At 38.9% G+C, this 18,318-nt stretch overlaps 1 protein-coding gene across 3 annotated transcripts in view; it reads left to right on the top strand.

Annotated features, from left to right (window-relative positions):
* deptor (DEP domain containing MTOR-interacting protein) overlaps window positions 1-18,318 on the top strand; it is a 29,599-nt gene that overhangs the window by 6,855 nt on the left and 4,426 nt on the right. For all 3 annotated transcript variants that reach the window (XM_065957642.1, XM_065957641.1, XM_020648954.3), the window contains 5 exons: window positions 6,270-6,448; window positions 9,363-9,545; window positions 10,334-10,465; window positions 12,722-12,792; window positions 13,919-14,023. In XM_065957642.1, the coding sequence (XP_065813714.1) occupies window positions 6,270-6,448; window positions 9,363-9,545; window positions 10,334-10,465; window positions 12,722-12,792; window positions 13,919-14,023 (670 nt within the window). The remainder of the gene's footprint in view (window positions 1-6,269; window positions 6,449-9,362; window positions 9,546-10,333; window positions 10,466-12,721; window positions 12,793-13,918; window positions 14,024-18,318) is intronic.

Here is an 18,318-nt window from a genome sequence, read left to right as displayed (position 1 = left end):
ATGCACAAACACTAGCAGTTGCATAAGAGGAAGAAATAGTCCAACAGTAGACATCTGTCGTCTCTGCTCTCAAAGCTATGTGTTTATGTAATCTCTATACTGCAGCGTAGGACACACATTCACACACACACAAAACACACACACACACACACACACACACACACACACACACACACACACACACACACACACACACCAAGCTTGCTGTGTGGTTGCTTGAATGTTGACTGGAGTTACCCCACTATCACACTTATGACTTTTTTCTGCAGGACTGTTATGATGACATATCCCTCCACCCAACACATTATAATTATTAATATTTGTTAAAGTTTTTATTTTTATTTTTTATTTTAAATATTAAACTATATTTCATATATCTCCTGCTTGAATTAAAATTAATCAGATGCTTCTCTGGGTTTCAGGATACCCCATGACCTTAACATTCACTACATGTCATCATCAGGGGCTTTGTTTATCAGATAAATACAGATTCTCTAAGCTTCTCTCTGAAATTCTTTAATGGCCCATATGCAGGCCTATAGTTTTGAAAAGCTTAACCTTTATGGTTTGGGAGATGTCACTGTAGGTTAAACCACAAGTTAGGTTAGAAATGGAGGTATTTCAAAAATGATAATAGGTAATGCTATGAAATGTGGTAGAAACATTTATGTCCACCTCATTCTAAAACTTTGTTAGTCTTCACATATGTCACTGTTCATTTAGTTTACCTGAATTCAGGCACAACTAATGAATTTCCCCTTGTCTTCAATTTGCTTTGTGTTGAGAGATAATTCGCTTGTGTTAGCATGCTAACATGCTATACTAAGATGATCATTGATGAACATGACATTTCTGCTTAACATCACCAGGCGTTTTGCTTGGCATTTGTGAACATCGTATGCGAGTCAATTCTGAAGTACAGAATAAACTGCTTCCATGGCTGTTGTTACTATTGTTTTTTACATGAACACATTCATTTTTTTACCTTTTTCTTTTTAGCAGTTTGGTCAGAGTGATGGACATTTGGTGCCTACAGGCTTTCTTTTGCTGTGTGTTATTGTTTTAGTATCTTTTAGTTTGACTGTACAGTTCTTTAGTTCTTCTTTAGTCCATTCATTGCCAGTTGACAAATGTTGATTTAAAGGTTTAGAGTTAAAACATTGGAAGAGTACTTTGTTTGAATGTAGCATACCTATATCCACTCCTACCTCCATGACCACACAGTATGTCCCTTTCCTGCAGCCAGTCTCACATCTAGTTATTTTGGAAAATAAACAGCGCTCCACTCACATGGATCTCTGATGCTGTCAATTGTCATATCAACACAAACTCTGATAAACAAAGCAAAGGAAGGCATCTCAAACTGTTTTTAATACTACATTTCCCCGGCACCAGATGGTTAGTCAGAGCATAAACATTACTTTAAAACTCATGTGGACAGTTTATATGCACGTGTTTCATGTAGAAAATGACTTAGCAATGCTTCTAAAACAGAACAGTAAAATATAAAAAAAACCCCAGTCTTTTAAATTGAAGAAAAAAAACCATGTCAAGCCTTTATTAATCCGGGACATCTGGCAGATTATTTGAGCATGAATGCCTTCCTCTCCTTCCAAATTCAAACATACAGGAGATAGTCCAGGATGTTGATCTCACTGGGACAGCTGTGGCTTTGCCGCTAAAGGGAACCTGAGCAGCAGCACTTACACTTGTTCTTTGACTTTCACACACATTTATGTAAAATCTGGTTTTCACAATTTATCACAACTTGTCATGTGCACACATGTCTTTATTTCATGTTTATGCATCAACAGTTTGTACTTGAGTATGTGAAAAAGTCAAGCGGAAAAAGTTTGGTCTTTTCAAGGTTAGAAAACACCTCTGTTTACATCAACTAAGACTCTGTCTCTTACTGTCCTAACGCCACTGTCGTTAAATGGCCACGATCATGATTTTGCATGCTGGTGGTTTTAGGATAACCTGCAAATTGCATACACTTGACATTATGGTGACCACTTTTCTGCATTCCAGACATTTTGATCTTCCTTTCAGACACATACATACAACTTATACAGTATGTGCTGCCAAATTAGGAGAGAGCAATACAACCCTTTATTTCTAAACGTACAACTAGTTTCTGTTGTCATCATCATAAAGATGTCTCTGTGTCTGTACGGCTAAGGCCATGTTACAACTGCTAGCCAGCTAATTACATTAGTTGCTCTCTAAGCTTGAGAGTAAATCTTAACATTTCCACATGACTCACTGATGACTGGAGGAATGTTTTTGGATAATACAGAAAGAAGTCCAACATTAAAAGATTATTAACAAAGACATGTGTAAACAAGGCTGGATTTGCCTAAAGTATTGCTAATCGTTGCTGAAGGTCTTATGTTGTCGTTCATTTGTTGTATAAATTCGCTGTAAAGAGGCTTTACGGACTGAAACTGGTATTTAGAGCTACACAAACAAAACAAAATTGACCAGAAACAATGTAAGTCATGAATGATCCAGGTTGGGTTTACAGTCTACGTATGCTGTATTGTTTCTGTAACAGTCAGTCTTACATAATGAGTCATTAGCTGTGAAGTGACCTCAATGCAGCTAAATGAGGTCATGAAATGGAAATGCGTGTTTTTCAGTTGATATTTCTAAAATAGGGTTTTGCTGTCTTTGAACATTTTCTGATGGATTTCATTCAAACCCACATTCAAACTAACCTTAAAAAGCATGATGTGAAACCTCTCCTCTCTTATCCTAAAGATCAAACCAGTCCAACCTCTTTTTAAAAATGCTTTCTTTTCTGGCTCTCAGTGGGAATGTGGATTCACTTGACAAAGTAATATAAAGGAAAAAATCTGGGTTCTCTCCACTTTAGCACTAGAAATGTGCTATATTTAGAAATTACTTAGGTTCTGTGTTAAATATTTAAACGTAAGGAAAATAACGTATTCAGCATCTTACGTGTTAACTTCCAGGTGAAACTAATCTAGGTCTGATATTTTTGACATATTTTATACACACACACACACACACACACACACACACACACACACACACACATTCATTACATATATCAATCACATGTCTTCTGTCCCCTTTGATCATTTTGGTTAACACAGATTGAAACAGTTTAAAACTTATTTTTTCAAACCACTGCTTTCGTTGTGATACAGTTTCTTGCTTAATCCACAGCGAACTCACATGTCCCAACCATTTGAGTCACATTTTCATTTTAAAAGTTGTTGTATGTCTCGAGAGGTTTTATTAGGGCTCCATCTTCATGCAAGTGTACATCTGAGAGCAGGGAGAATCCTGGTGGTCCTACAAACACTTCTCAGTGTCTCACCACTCCAGCTGAGTTAGGTATGCTGACTGAGCAACAGCACTGTATTTCCAGTTCACTCCCCCCCACCAACACACACACACACACACACACACACACACACACACACACACACACACTTTAACTTGTGATTTTCATACTGTATATACAGTTTCTTATTCTCATAATACTAAATATGCTCTTATTCTACGACTGGGCTCTATTTGAAACAAAGTACTATGAATCAGTCCCTTTCAGCTCACATGTTGACTTAACATGTTTGCATGGACTGTTATATATTGCATTGTGTACACAGCCTGGTTTCATGATGAAAAATGTTCTTTCAACATTTCTATTATGACATTGAGTGTTAATATTGGTCAAACTATTGCCCTAGTTAAGCTTCAAATGAATCACATTTTGACAACTTCAGGTGTGGTCTTTTCTTTGGTGTGTTGATGAGTCAGTGGGCAGTTCTGGGTGTGCAGCTCGGATCATTTAGTGCACTTCAGTTTAAGCTCTATTTGTTACTCAAGCCAGGGTCGAAACTTGAGTTATAAAATGTCGGCCTGTCATCAAGTTCATCAACAATATGTTCTCCTGTGGTTGAGTCATTGTGACTGAATCCCGCCGATTTGGGATGCTGCTCACGAGGCTGTTTGTGGTTTGGCTGCTGTTTTAGAGACTGCACTTAATTAAGGTTTCATTTAGTTTCATTTCACATACTAGGATCCTCATTAAGATCCCTTAAGCAGAAGATTTTTTCCCCGGGCTCTGAAGGTTTTTTACACAAATGTTCTTCATCACGTAAGATGTCAAATTGGCTGCACTGACAGTTATAATCAATACTGATGGCTTTTCCATGAGAGACCAGCCATGCCCGCTCCACTCATGCAGCTACACTCAGTGTGCTTTACCTGTAAAACACAGCTTTTATTCATATTTTCATTGGTTCAATGTTTTGGGAAGTAAGCTTATTTGTTTTGTTTTTTGCTAACAGTAGAAGATTGATATCTTCTGTCTGGTTAATACGTAGCTCAACCGTGAGCCAGCAGCAGATTAGCTTGGTTTATCACTAAAAATTACAAATATGCCATTGTGTTATGCTTTGCAGAGACACAAGGAAATCAGCCACACTAAAAGTCATTCATTTGGTTGATTTTTCTTCCATTTGGATAGGGCAAAGCATTCTGCTTTTAGTCTGTATGCTAAGCTAGGCTAACTAATATTAGCTGTAGCTTCATACTTAGCAAACAGGAAATAGTGATATAGATTTTCTCACTGAAAGAAAAATCCCAAATTAGTGTTATTCCATTTCCACATGTTCTTATAACCTCATAAGATGTTCGTATATAATATCTTGACTGACTAACTCATAGGAAGAAAAGTCATGTCTGCTGTTAACGTAACAGAGATTTAAAGAGTATCCGTTGTTCACTGGCACATAGTCAGACACCTCTGTGTCCAGTTTAGACCGGTCTAATTAGGTCAGTGGTTGTTTCCTAGCCTGGAGCTAAAATGTTTGCGCCATAGGATGTGTCTAGTGGGGAAAATATTCTGTCTTTATGTGACAACATTCAGTAACTTTGGTTCTTAAAATCTTTCTGAGCAATTCTAAAACTCTTCAATCTAATATTATATCCATTAAGTTTAAATAGTTATCTGTGGTATTATGTTATTAAGTGTGTCAAATTGGCAGTTTAGTGAATGATTGATAGCTACCAATTCAAAATGTGGGAACTTAATCCGTGCCAGCATAACACAGCCAACAAAGATGTGGAAAGATTAGTGTCTAAACTCCCCGATGATACAGTTTATTATTAGCACATGTTGGGACATGTCCAGGTGTATCACTGAAATCTGAATCTTTCTCACGAGCACTGCCTGTTCTACATCGTTTAAATACTCAGGTGACAATGTTTGGGCGTGAGTGACGTGTGTGACGTGTGTGTGTGCGTATGTGTGTGTGTGTATGTGTGTGTGCGTATGTGTGTGTGTGCGTATGTGTGTGTGCGTGTGTGTGTGTGTGTGTGTGTGTGTGAGAGAGCAGAGTCAGTAGTTCTGCTCAGTCTGTGCATGTGTGTACTTGTTTGATCTGCTTTGTAAGATTATGAGTTTATGAGTGTGTGTATCCAGAAAAGACCTCCACCTCTGCTTCATGTAATCCTTAATAAGAAACACGTTAAACTAAGACTGCATTGCGATAGTTTTTTTTAATGAAACTTTATTAAATCTTATCCTTACATCTGGTTTTTATTCAAATGTATAAACCCATCTGAGTTGAGTATTATAGCCATAGAGGCAGAATTCCAGGGTGTCCCTCTGTGTAATTACCATGTCATCACTCTAATCTGCGGCTCTTGGAATAAAATGAATTTAGTTGACATTCTCAGGCCTCTACTTCTGTGGCTATCGTGCTCATCCGCAGACATTCACAGAGCAGTACTTGTGTTTGTCTGTACAGATTACAGAGCCAAGAAATGGAGCAAGCGGTTTTGGAAGATTTTTTTTTAAAAGGAAGTTCCCTCTTATGAAAACTGAAGTTTCATAATAAAACACCCCTTTTACTGCGCACTAAACAAATCTCTCAAGTATCTCAAGAAAAATTTTACTGTCAGGTCAAATCATTTAGGCTTGTTGGGATTTTTTTCTAGGAATGAAAAGTTTTCTTTAACTTCAGTGTGTGATATATGCAACACCAATTTAATACATCAGCCATAGTAAAATTACTGCATTGCAAACACTACATTTATTAAAATAACTGAATATAATTTCCCATAAAGCAAGACCTCAAACTTCAATCTGCCTTTTTTCTTTGTTGTTACTGTGTGTTGAATGTTGTATAACCAACACCCAATACCATATCTTGCATGTTGGGATTGTCTTTTTTTCTTGACTTATAAATAAACTAATTCAACAATCCATTGCTGTTTTCTGCCCACAGGTTGATGAACACAGAAAACACTCTATTACAAACCAGAGAAGAAGAGGGCGATGTGTTCGAGCGGACCCTGGTGGCCTCTGAGTTCATCGACTGGCTTCTGCAGGAGGGGGAGATATCCACCAGAGAGGAGGCAGAGCAGCTGGGGAGAAGACTTCTTGAACATGGCATCATCCAGCACGGTATTGGAACAATGCAACACCTGCACCATTGAATCAGTAAACCCAAAATTGTGGTTAAAGATTCAAATCTGTTCATTTGTTCATGCAACTCTCAATTTCCTCAATTGGGCTTAAAGCACCTCTACAGAGCAGCCTGACTGGATGTCATTTTATTGACAGATTGATGTTGTGTGAATTAATCTTAGTGACAGTTAAACTCTCGGCCGCTGAATTTAAAAGATCCCTACTTCTCCATAACAGCCTCTTGGCACTAGTTTATAGTTCTCGGTTGCTGCTCCTCCTCCATCTGTTGACCTTTCCCTTTATAACACAGTGTTATAAAGGGAAAGGTCTTCCTATCTGATAACTGTTGTTGATTTATAGCAGGATTACAGCCCTCTCTGCACACACGAACACACCCTTTTGACTCCTTTTAAAACGTCTCTTTCAAAGTCATATGCAGCTAAACCTGAAGGATTTAGCTGACCACTCCAGCAACATAGATACATTTAGATGTATCGAGCCCGGATTAATGTTACCCCTTTCTATTCTTTTTAAAAGACTTCAGGTCTTAAACAAAACAACAAAAACAAATAGAAACCTTGAAACTCTCAAGTTCAGCTGCATAAACCTAAAAAAGCAAACATAGTCTCTCAGGCGCTGTGAACTGACCCACATGGAATCTCAGGCTGGTTTTCTAGTGTGTTTTCTGTGTGTCCTATATTTGAAACTGACCATGAAGTGTCCAATTGTGAGTCGAGTTACAGAGTGTAACTGAGTTTTAAACGCGTGGAAAATGCCACAGCTATCAGGAGGTAAATGAGTTCTTCTGGCTGTAAAGACTACAGCTACATTTATCTCTCCGATTGTGATATGTACACCCTTTTCTGTATGTGATTGGTTCGAGCCTTAAACGTTTGCCAGAAGAATCTCCCTGAGTCTTTTCCAAATTGTAGTTATAATACCAGATTTAAAACTATTACAAGAATCCATTTATTATTACAGTTAGTAATACTGAATAATCATTTATGCATTGTTCATCATGTAAGCAGTTCTATCTGTTGTTCCATCTTCCTCAAAATAATTTGAGTGTTAAAATAGAAAAATCTCAGAATAAAAAAATGATAACAAAGGTGTGACAATCTGAGTTAATCCAGATTTAAAAAAAAAAAAAAAAAGAATTTAAAGAATGTAATCTTTAGAAAATCCGTCAAGTGTATATACAAAAAGAGTTGCCTGGAAACAGGTAGTATGTCTGGGATAATATCTTGTGAAGTTGTTCTGTATTTGTACATACTGCATGACTCTCTCAAACATTTTGAGAGAAGTTTTGAGAGGAACCGAAAGCCAAAGAGATTTTTCATTTGCTCCTGCTTTGTGTGCAGCGAAATCAAACACGTTACAGCCCCCTCGTTAAATCAAGCCAATTAAAGGCATGATTAGCTTCAGCTGTTTGAATCCTTCAATGATCTTTGCTGACAGGACATAATCTATAATCTATAACTGCTGATACTTGAAACATTTTTCAAAATATGGAGACATTACAACACGGAGTGAACGCTGACCTAGACATAGTTTTTGTGGTTTTGTGTATTCTCCTGTGACGTGTGTTGACTTTGTGATTTTGTTAAAGAATGGACATTGATCCTGAAGGACTCACTGTCCGGCTGTCACGTGGCTTGGAATTAGATTTGACGCTGATGTCTGTTGCCCACACCCATGTCTGATGAAATGAGGCAGTGTGTTACTGCAGAAGCACATTATGGACTTAAAGCTTTTTTTTGTTGTTGTTGATCATATGGCATCGGCACTGGCATGTGGAACTAGACTTCAGACTGTGTGCAGCTGTATCAGTGACACTTCACTTCAGTTCATGTAATACAGAGTCTGATAGAGACTTCATAGCGTCATTCACTCTATGGAAATAACTGCACTAACATTTCATAGATGACATGTGGACTCTGCACTTTAAACATCATTAGAGAAACATTAGAACACATTAACACACATTAGAAACAGGATGGAGAAGAAGATACATTTGACAATCTGTGATCCTTGACGTCAGGCTCACACATTCACTCGTAATGAGGAACAGTCTGGATGGATCCACATTGTGTCTATTTACCATTGTTAACTGTGGTACCACGTTGATGATGTTTTTTTTTAAATACCTTCTTCTGAACAAGTTTATACTGGGTTTAAGAAAAATGCATTTCAGATTTGGAAAGGTTTAGTCAGTCTATTAGTGTGAAGAGGAGAGGAGAACACTCACTGAAGGGCGGCTCCATAATGTGTTTTCCTCTGTTGTAACAGAATAAAAGGATTTGCTGGGTTGACAATCGCCTTGCAGCCACAAAAGGACACGTGAACTTGCCACAAAACCAGTGTGTTTCTTATTGTTCTCATGGCGGAAAATGAATTGACTCGTAGTAGAATTACACTTTTTTGGCATCCATCTATACATGTACAAGTCTGTCTGGTCAAATGAAACCAGTCATTATAATTAGCTCCTACTTTGAAATAGGATGACCGAACCTTTATGAATGGGCCTGATGAGTCGTGTAAATGAACAGCACAGCCCTGAATCACATGGTGTTATAGTGCGCAAGCTCAGTTCACGTGAGAAACATGTATCAGTCAAGTTTTCCGCCAAACTGGCCAATGATTTAAAAAACTCCTGTACCTGTGAGGCATTCATTACTGACTCACAAATAGAATACAATTACATTCAACAAGACAATCATGAAATGTCCTCCTGCTTTACATCTCTGCCTCCTTCCTACTTGAACCTTACAAATAGATTTCTGGATAACAAGGGTTAGGTATCAAACAATGAAGTTTCACAAACCTTTTCATGCTTTTCTATGTTGTCTTTTGTCTCTAGCTCTCTTTTTTATTTAGCTTATTGAGTATTTCCACGTCTCTTCTCTTTCAGTCACCAACAAGCATCATTTTGTGGACGGGCCGCTCCTCTTCCAGTTCAGGATGAATTTCAGGCGGCGGCGGCGGCTGATCGAACTTCTTCATGAGCGAAGTCGCTGCATCCCCGAGAGCCACGACAGCCCGTTCTGTCTCCGCAAACAGAACTCAGAAGGAGGCAACACCAGCTTTCTCTCAGGTATCAAATGTTCTTAGAAAATAAAACATGTTAACCCATTTTGCATTATCTTCTGTGGACTTAAACAAACACAGACACACAAGTGGTGTCCTCGGTCAGTCTGCCGTGAAGATAACACAGTGGATTTATTAAAGTAAACATTAAAGTCACGTTTGTTCATTTACATTGTAAGGTCGACTTTGCCTCAAATGTTGGAGATTAGTTTAGCTTTGGCTCAGCTTCTATATTACTCAAACAATGGAATTATTTCTTTAAAATGTGGCAGTGAGAACTTTACATTGCCTTTGTTAGTATTTTATCTTCTTTCTCAACTGAAATAAGAAATAATATCTGGAAAACAGGAAGTAATAAGAAAGAGAGTTAAAATGAATATTGCTTTTTGGGACAGTAATAAAACCATAGCCCAGTCTTTTGAAAGGAATTTGCTCATTGTTATTAATCGCAAGGAATATATTGATGCTTTTGGTTTCTTAATTAAAAAAAGAAAATTAAACCGTAATTTAGTGAATAGAAACAGCTTAAATGGCTCCATGTACTCAGCTAGAGTTAGTTCTTTTCATGCTGTTGAAGGACGTACAGGAATAAAGGCTGAGTTAATAAACGGTCACTTCAATCTAGTTAGTCTGTATCCTGCTTTATGGATTTCCTGCCCTGCTCTCTCTCTTTATCCTGTCTGTCTTTTACTAATGCCCCTGGTTTCTATCTCTCTCCCTCTCTCTCTCTCTCCCTCTCTCTCTCTCTGCCTCTCTCTCTCCCTCTCTCTCTCTCTGTCTCTCTCTCGCTGTCAGTGAGTCCCACCAAAGAGATAAAGGTGGTGGTTCGGCGAAGCAGCATGAGCAGCAGCTGTGGCAGCAGCGGTTATTACAGCAGCAGTCCTACACTCAGCAGCAGCCCACCTGTGCTGTGCAACCCCAAGTCTGGTAATTGTCATTAACTCGCACATATATTCTACACAAAGTATCTAGTTTGTGAAGAGTTTCATTTGTCAGCAGGACATAATGAAATTTGTATTTTTTTTAAGGAACCTTTTTCTGTATTGTGATAATGCATTGTGAATTACATACCGTAGAAGTGGAGATTATGTAGTAATATTGATATTTTCTGTACAGACAGATTAACGGCTCCTGGGTGAATCCTAAAGCCCTTATATACCGCCAGTTCAAGGCGTAATTTTTCACCCCTGTGTTGTCTACAATGTTAAATGAGGCGTACTGGTGGAGCAGTCATTCTGCCCCTCATCAGCCATCAGAGATAGTAACAAAGGGGTAACAGGGGCGAAACAGCGGCAATGGTATAATGATGGAGCTGGTGGGATGACACAGCGCTATGTGTGGGTGCATGTGTAGCTCCCACTGTGTGTTTGCACATAGTGTGTGTTGTGCTCTCGTAGCGTTGTAATGCGATGTAAAATCCCACCGATTTACCTCCGCTGCGGATTCAATGTAGAAGTCGAAACGTCTAGTGGTAATGTAGCTTCTCTACGGCGCTGCTGGATTCCCAACTGAACCCACCACCATTCATTCCAACTCAAACAAACTATAGGAAGATATAGAATACCATTTATTCATTTATTATGGTAAATATCAACAATTCCCCCCACAAGACGTATGCCACCCGAAGCGAGAGATTATCTTTTACATTATTTGGAGATGTTTAGACTTCTGAGTAGATTTGAATGAAGCGTTGTGTTTGTGTATGTTGTTGTGTGTGTTTAACTTTGTGTGTCTTTACTACTGTGAGCTTTCCCTTTTGATGTGTCTAATTCAAGCAGAGTCCCTGACAGAGTCTCTTTGTACCAGTGAAGCCCCCTCAACCCGAGACCTTACATACACAAAAGACAATGAACAGGAAAAGGAAGGCACACACATCCACATTCACACACATAAAGTCCTTTTCCCAACACATTAACCTTGGTTACTTTGTTTGTCACAGGAGTCCAAAAATAAAACATAAAATAAAAACATTGAAAGAAAAAGTTGACAGAAGAATCTGAGGAGTCGGTGGCTGGTTAAAATCTTTTTTTAGTTAATTATAATAGATATGTCAGTCTCTGATCACCAGGAACAGCAGAGTGATTTAAAATCAGATCATTTGTAAATCTGATCAGATGAGGTTTCCCTCTGGAGAGATTATGGAAATGTCCAGATCAAGCGGATAAAAGACCTCTCTCACTTGACTCCCTCTTTTCATCAGATTAGAGAGAAGTAATTCACAGACCGCTAGTGATCTGGCAAGAACACACACACACACACACACACACACACACACACACACACACACACACACACACACACACACACACACACACACACACACACACACACACACAGGCTGTCAATGACTCTCAGGTTTGTGAGGAAGAAGTAAATCAAGTTCAAGTCATTTAACCACAACCTTTCTACTTTGAGATATTGTTTTCTTTCTGTAAAATAAGAAAAAGCGGTTAGCACTATAAGAAATAAGAAATGTTCATATTCATGTTTTTTTTTTCAGGTCAATTAAAAAGTGCAAACCATGAGCCACCAGACATCAGTAGTAAAATCATTGCTCATGGCCATCACGTGCTGTTGCTTTAAAGCAGCTGCAGAAGAACGTAACTCATTACTCCCTCACAGAAACTGTAGTTTAACGCACTTCCATCCATAATGGCTTCATTTTTCAAGAAGTTGCCACTTGGTTCTTCCCCATATGTTCTGCTAATGTGAAAGAATTATGTGTGTACAAGTAATTTATGAGTTTTTGAACACATTTCATCCCTGCACTCTGTTTTTTGTTTGTTTTTTTTCCTTCTTTTTGCTGATGTAATGAATTTATATTCAAACTTAAATCTGTTTTTTTAAGAAACAGTTTCTGGTGAGTTATGTTAAAGTGAGTTATGTTGAGGGGAAGTTGGCGTGGGGGAAGGGACGATAGCTATACTGTTTTAGGAAGCACAGAGCCTCCAGGCCCTGTTAGCATTTGACTGACATCTGCACTTTCTGCACTCAAACAGAACATACATACTTATAAATAGGGTTATGTGTGTGTGTGTGTGTGTGTGTGTGTGTGTGTGTGTGTGTGTTTGTTTGTGTGTGTTTGTTTGTTTGTGTGTGTGTGTGTGTGTGTGTGAGAACATGCATGAGGAATATTTGTAGTAGCTAGAAGTTATATTTTTGTTGTGTTGTTTCTCTCAACAGTTCTGAAAAGACAAGTGAGTCCAGAGGAGCTGCAGACACCGGGAGGACCTTTTCTAAAGAAGACATTTACTGTAGGTCACACACACACACACACACACACACACACACACACACACACACACACACACACACACACACACACCTAATTCAACAGTAACAAAGACCTCTTCAGTGTGGATGTTGTCACACATGATCACAGTTATACATTCCGTTTTACACAGAGACTTATAGATACACTAGACAGGACACTGAAGTCATGTGTGTGTATGTAGGAAGCTTATGCACACACACAAACACACACACACACACACACACCAATTTTTCACTGCCGTTTAACAATCCTGCTCAATAGACAACTATAATTTGTATAAACTATTAAAGAGACATACATATTGATTTTAAGAATAAACTTACCTTTAAACATAGTTGCAGAGATTGGATGATAATTCTGCACTTTTGCAGGTATTTATCAGGGAATTGAACCCTGACAGGGTGAGCAGGACCCCCGCTCAGGTGGAGGGGTCTTGCTCACCTGAAGGTGTTCCTCTGCGATAACAACCCTCTCACTATACATTATTCCGCTTATTACATGGCTTCTTACTTAGGAAATCAATCATTTAAATCCATTCATTGATTTAAAAAATATGTATGTTTATTTCTGCTACCCAAATAGTTTGTTGGAATCTACAGTTTGAGTTGTGTCCACAGCAACGGTTAATTTGTGGCCTTCATAAAATGAGCAAAACTAGCTTTCATTACTAACATTTATCTGAACAATTACGCTAATGCTGAAGTCTGACATCGTGAACAAATCCCATGAATCAGCGTAGCCCCTGACTGAGTTTTCAGTATTGTCATATCTGAGTCTGTAAACATTTTCATTTCCATTCACCTGTAATTAAACACCTCTGTATCCCATTCCACTTTCTATTCACTGTTTTCTTATGTGCCATCTTCAGCTTTGTAGATTTCTCATTCATAGCCTGCAGTTCTTGGATCCTTTAACCTCTGAACGAGGGATACCAGACGGCTGCTATGTGTAATTGACCAATCAGATTCAAGTATTTATACATATCGGTGTAACAATTCAAGAGAATTCAACCCAAAATGTCCACTAATGAGTTACAACCATGAATCTACAACTGGGCACCATTTAAAACTGATACTGTAACAACCTGTGTTTCTTCTGTTCCTCAGATTATGGGGGATGCTGTGGGCTGGGGCTTCGTGGTGCGAGGTAGTAAACCCTGTCACATCCAGGCTGTGGACCCAGGTGGACCTGCAGCTGCTGCTGGCATGAAGGTAAAGACTGGAGTGATATGGAGGGTATATATATATTTTAGATCAAGGGTTACATGTAATATTAGCAGAAGGCACTGTAGATTTTCTTTTTAAAACATTTGCAAAGAGTTACTATATGTCTCGAGGCCTCTTTGAGGTATATCTTCTGTCAATGGTTGCAATTATTTTATATTTACAGAAATAAAAAGTCCACTCGGCCATGTTCATTTAGAGAGAGTTTCGTTACTGAGAGTTGGCTGTTAAGTCTGTATTTTAAGAGCATTTCCTCTGTTAGGATCAGAAGTTATTGAAAGAGAAGTATATAAACACTTCCTTTATCCTCACCCTTCATGAGTAGTTTGAGTCAGGACAGGAGTGAAGAGATGTAAAAAGCAGGGGAAGAGTGGGGGAGGAAAATAAGCGTGAAGAAGAATGAAAGCAGGATACGGGTGGCTCTGCTGCCACAACTGGCATGAAAGTATGTAAGCAGAGTGGCAACAAGGAATCCTGGGAATGCAGAGTAGAGCGACTTGAACCACAACAAGGAGAGGGAGGAGAGCGGAGGACTGAATCAAGGACACGGCAGGAGCAGGAAAAAAGGAGCAGAAAAGCTTGGATGAAATATTAGGTCGTTCAACACTTCTTGAACTATAAGTGTGATTTTGATAATAAACAAACCGTCGCCGATGTTCAGTTGTCACTCATATTTACGCATATAGTGAGTTTTATTTACATTTGGACAGAAGTGAGGAAAATTGCATTAAAAAGTATACTTTTTGTGTTTTACTTTTTACTTTCAAGCCTCCTCCCCCCCAACTCTTTTATCTCTCCATTATGGCAGCAAAATTCATCTTTGCCCCATTTTACACTTCAGGATGTAAACTCAGGCTGTGTAGGAGGAGTGAGCCCTAAAAGAGGAAACAGTCAGTGGAAATATTATCCCTTCTGCTTTGGTCAGTGTCAGATGTCATATATTATCATCATGGAAAAACATGTTATGGTTCACAGGCGGTCATAAAGTGGTGTGCCTATGACTTTTTATGTGTGTGATTTGGCTTTATTGACCTGAGTGTGTTCTGATTGTGTGACCTATTTGTGCACTGTTGGAACATTTTGTAATAGTTTTACTGCATATCTTGTCATGACATCCTTTAGACAAAATAAAACCAAGCAGCTTCTTTTTTATTTACAGTCGCTGTCTTCACTGTAGATTCAATTCCTTGTATCCAGCAATGTAAGCGTCAGTATTTCAAATGTATTATTGAGAATTTATGCACTCCCCTGCAGTTCTTAGAAGGTCAGATCTGTCCCCCTTAACTTGTGAACATTTACTTATGTCTAATAAATCAGTAATACAGAGTGCAGCAGAGGGGAAATCACCATGGGGTGAAATGTTGGCACTGAGGCCCAGGCAATAGTCCAACAGAAAAAGATACGCCCGTTGACCTTTGAGGGAAGGCAGTAAAAACCATCATCTTCTCCTTTCCCGTTACACACACACGCCTGATTTCATACACTGTGGTTTCGTATCCTTTTCCACAGACATACATCAACATTGTGCTAACCATAATGGATGTGAGCACTTATGTAACTGTCCAATACTCCACTTCAAACGTTTCACTTCATGTCCATTTATGCATCTTGCACTGTCGGATATGTTTGTACACCATTAATGGTGTGTGTGTGTGTGTGTGTGTGTGTGTGTGTGTGTGTGTGTGTGTGTGTGTGTGTGTGTGTGTGTGTGTGTGTGTGTGTGTGTGTGTGTGTGTGTGTGTGTGTGTGTGTGTGTGTGTGTGTGTGTGTGTGTGTGTGTGTGTGTGTGTGTGTGTGTGTGTGTGTGTGTGTGTGTGTGTGTGTGTGTGTGTGTGTGTGTGTGTGTGTGTGCAACAATGTTTGTTTCCGAAGAAGCAGAGTGGTATTTTCTGGCAGAACGTCACTATCAAACAAGGTGCATGAAGAGTGAAAGGCTTGAAATGCTCAAAATGCTCCAGCAAGACCGACGCGTTTTGACTTGTGGCCTTCATCAGGTTCTGTGACCCTTAAGTATATTGATTGGAAAAGCACAGTTAGGACCAGTAGATGCATCATCTGTTATTCTGACTCTCTCTTAAAAGGAGGAGGTGAAGATCCACATTGAGTCTTGTGGGCACAGTCAGTTTACCCAGCAACCAGCAGGTTACAGAAAAGCACCGCTCCTGGTCAAGAAATGCAGGATTCTGGAGTCTCAGATGTAACTCTCCCTGAAACCACTACCTAACCTTTTTACTTGTTGTTGTCACTGTTTAAAACACAATCAAAATATAGGGTGTTTTAATTCAACTATAAGCAAGGCACATACTGTGGGTTAATCTAGATTTGGACTCCTAATTGGTTGCCCTAACCTTTTTTTTTTTTTTTTAAAGCTCCTATGAGTTTTCTTTTAGCCAGTAATGAAACTGAAATGTTTGGCTCATAAAGTTTGGCTATTTCTATTGATCTATTTTTGAATGCTTGAAACCACTGCCATAGGGAAGATGTCCTTTTATCCTTTCAATTTGTCTTCGCAGGGGCGCCAGAATCCAATTTTTTTTTGTGGGTCCTCATGAAGTCTGATTATTGCAAAAAAAAAAAAAAAAAATTGTTTCAGGCATATCTGAAACATTGAAAGTACAGTCTGACATAATTTGAGTTTTTAATCTATAGTTGTTTCTGTGCGGTGATTTAAAAATGTAACTGTGATGGAACTGATGCAACCATTAAGCTGCGTCTTTCTTATTAGATTAATTTTCCCTGTAATTTTCCATCTTTCCATCTTGGTTGCAGTTAATTGTAGGTTTGCCTCAAATTATGATGCTTAGCTCTTGTTAAGGGCTCTGCCTTCTTGTTTGAATCAACTTTATTGCAACTTTCTACTGATGCAAAAACCTAAGCAACTACATAGAGATTTGATGGTTCGTCTTTGCAGTGTGAGCATTGAAGTTACACTTTTTTGGAGATCCAAAAGGCAGATTATAACATTTAGTATTTGTAAACTCAGTGTTTAAAAAACCTTGAAATTGTTTTAAATTTATGAGTTACTGTTTCTCTGGCTCTCTGATTCCTCAAGGAACATAAATCCTGACATGGCCTCGGGTCGTCCATACCCGAGACCTTAGTCGTTTTTTAACAAAGTTAACATATGTTGTTTATTCTTCCTCGCCATTTCCTTTGCCTCTTTCTACCTTTTTGCTTTCTCTGTGTGAGTGTGATTTTTAACCATCTGAATGCAAGGAGCCATTCAGTCCAGCTGGGCCCCAGCCAGGACTAACAACCAGCCCTCCGCCTGAAAGGAGAGAAGCGTTAGTGGGAGAGAAAAGAGGGGGAGGTGTTCGGAGAGGAGGAGGAGGAGGTTGAAAGTAAAAGTGGAGAGAGGAGAGAGATAGAAAATTGAATAGAAGTGGAGAAATCGAGTGTTTCTAGAGAGCTTTTGATTTTGCAAGTTGTGATAAAGGCTGCAGAGGTTCTGATGTGATTACAGCGAGGGACTGAAATTCCTCTGCAGCCTTGGATTAACAGTCTGGGTTTTTTTTCCCCTTTCCTCTATCACTCTTAATCCTCTTTTTCCACTTTTAACCTCTGCATATTTTGATCACTCCTTTCCTGAATCACTTAAAAAAGACCGGGAAAACAATTAATAGCGATTGCTGGAGGAAATATCCCATAAAGAGTAACCTCTGTCTGCATGAATACATATTCTTTTTCGTTTTTTAAAGTCAGTTTTCTGAAGGGAGCAGACTGGATTTTAATATCCGCTCCCCTGGCCTTTTAAACACATCTGTAAAAGATTTGCTTCCCCTGCCAGTATTTGTAATATTAAGATTTTTAGGTCATATAAAAACCCCAATGATTATGTGTTATTGCTCTCTCTGACATGCATCAATGTTTTTGGAATCACTGAATAGAACGTGTGCATTATGTGTGTGAGTGTGTGCGTGCCTATAAGAGCTTGCAAAAAAGCCAGTCCAAACCACAGCAGCGTCATGTTGCAACAGCAGCAGCAACTAGAAGGCTACCCAGTCTTACCACCAGATTTATCTCTAGCAGAGATTAGAGCGTTAGAGCAGTGGTGAAACAGCGATAAGGGAGGCGGGGTCCAGGTGTGACAGAGGAGGGATTTAAGTGTGGCGCTCATAACTGGTGTAGTTCATGTCAGGCAACACTATCACTGTTTGCTTGTTTTCTTCTTCTGTTGAAGCTTTGTAATGTCTTGGCTTGTTGGCTGCACTTTGACAGGACTCATGTTAGTTCAAGGAATTTGTCGCTTACAAAAACATACATAAGACACATTATGTCTTAAA

Source organism: Labrus bergylta, chromosome 8, assembly GCF_963930695.1.
Source record: "Labrus bergylta chromosome 8, fLabBer1.1, whole genome shotgun sequence".
In the NCBI taxonomy this organism is placed as follows: Eukaryota; Metazoa; Chordata; class Actinopteri; order Labriformes; family Labridae; genus Labrus; species Labrus bergylta.
Note: the sequence above shows the minus strand (reverse complement) of the source record. Positions and strands in the feature narration are given on the sequence as shown.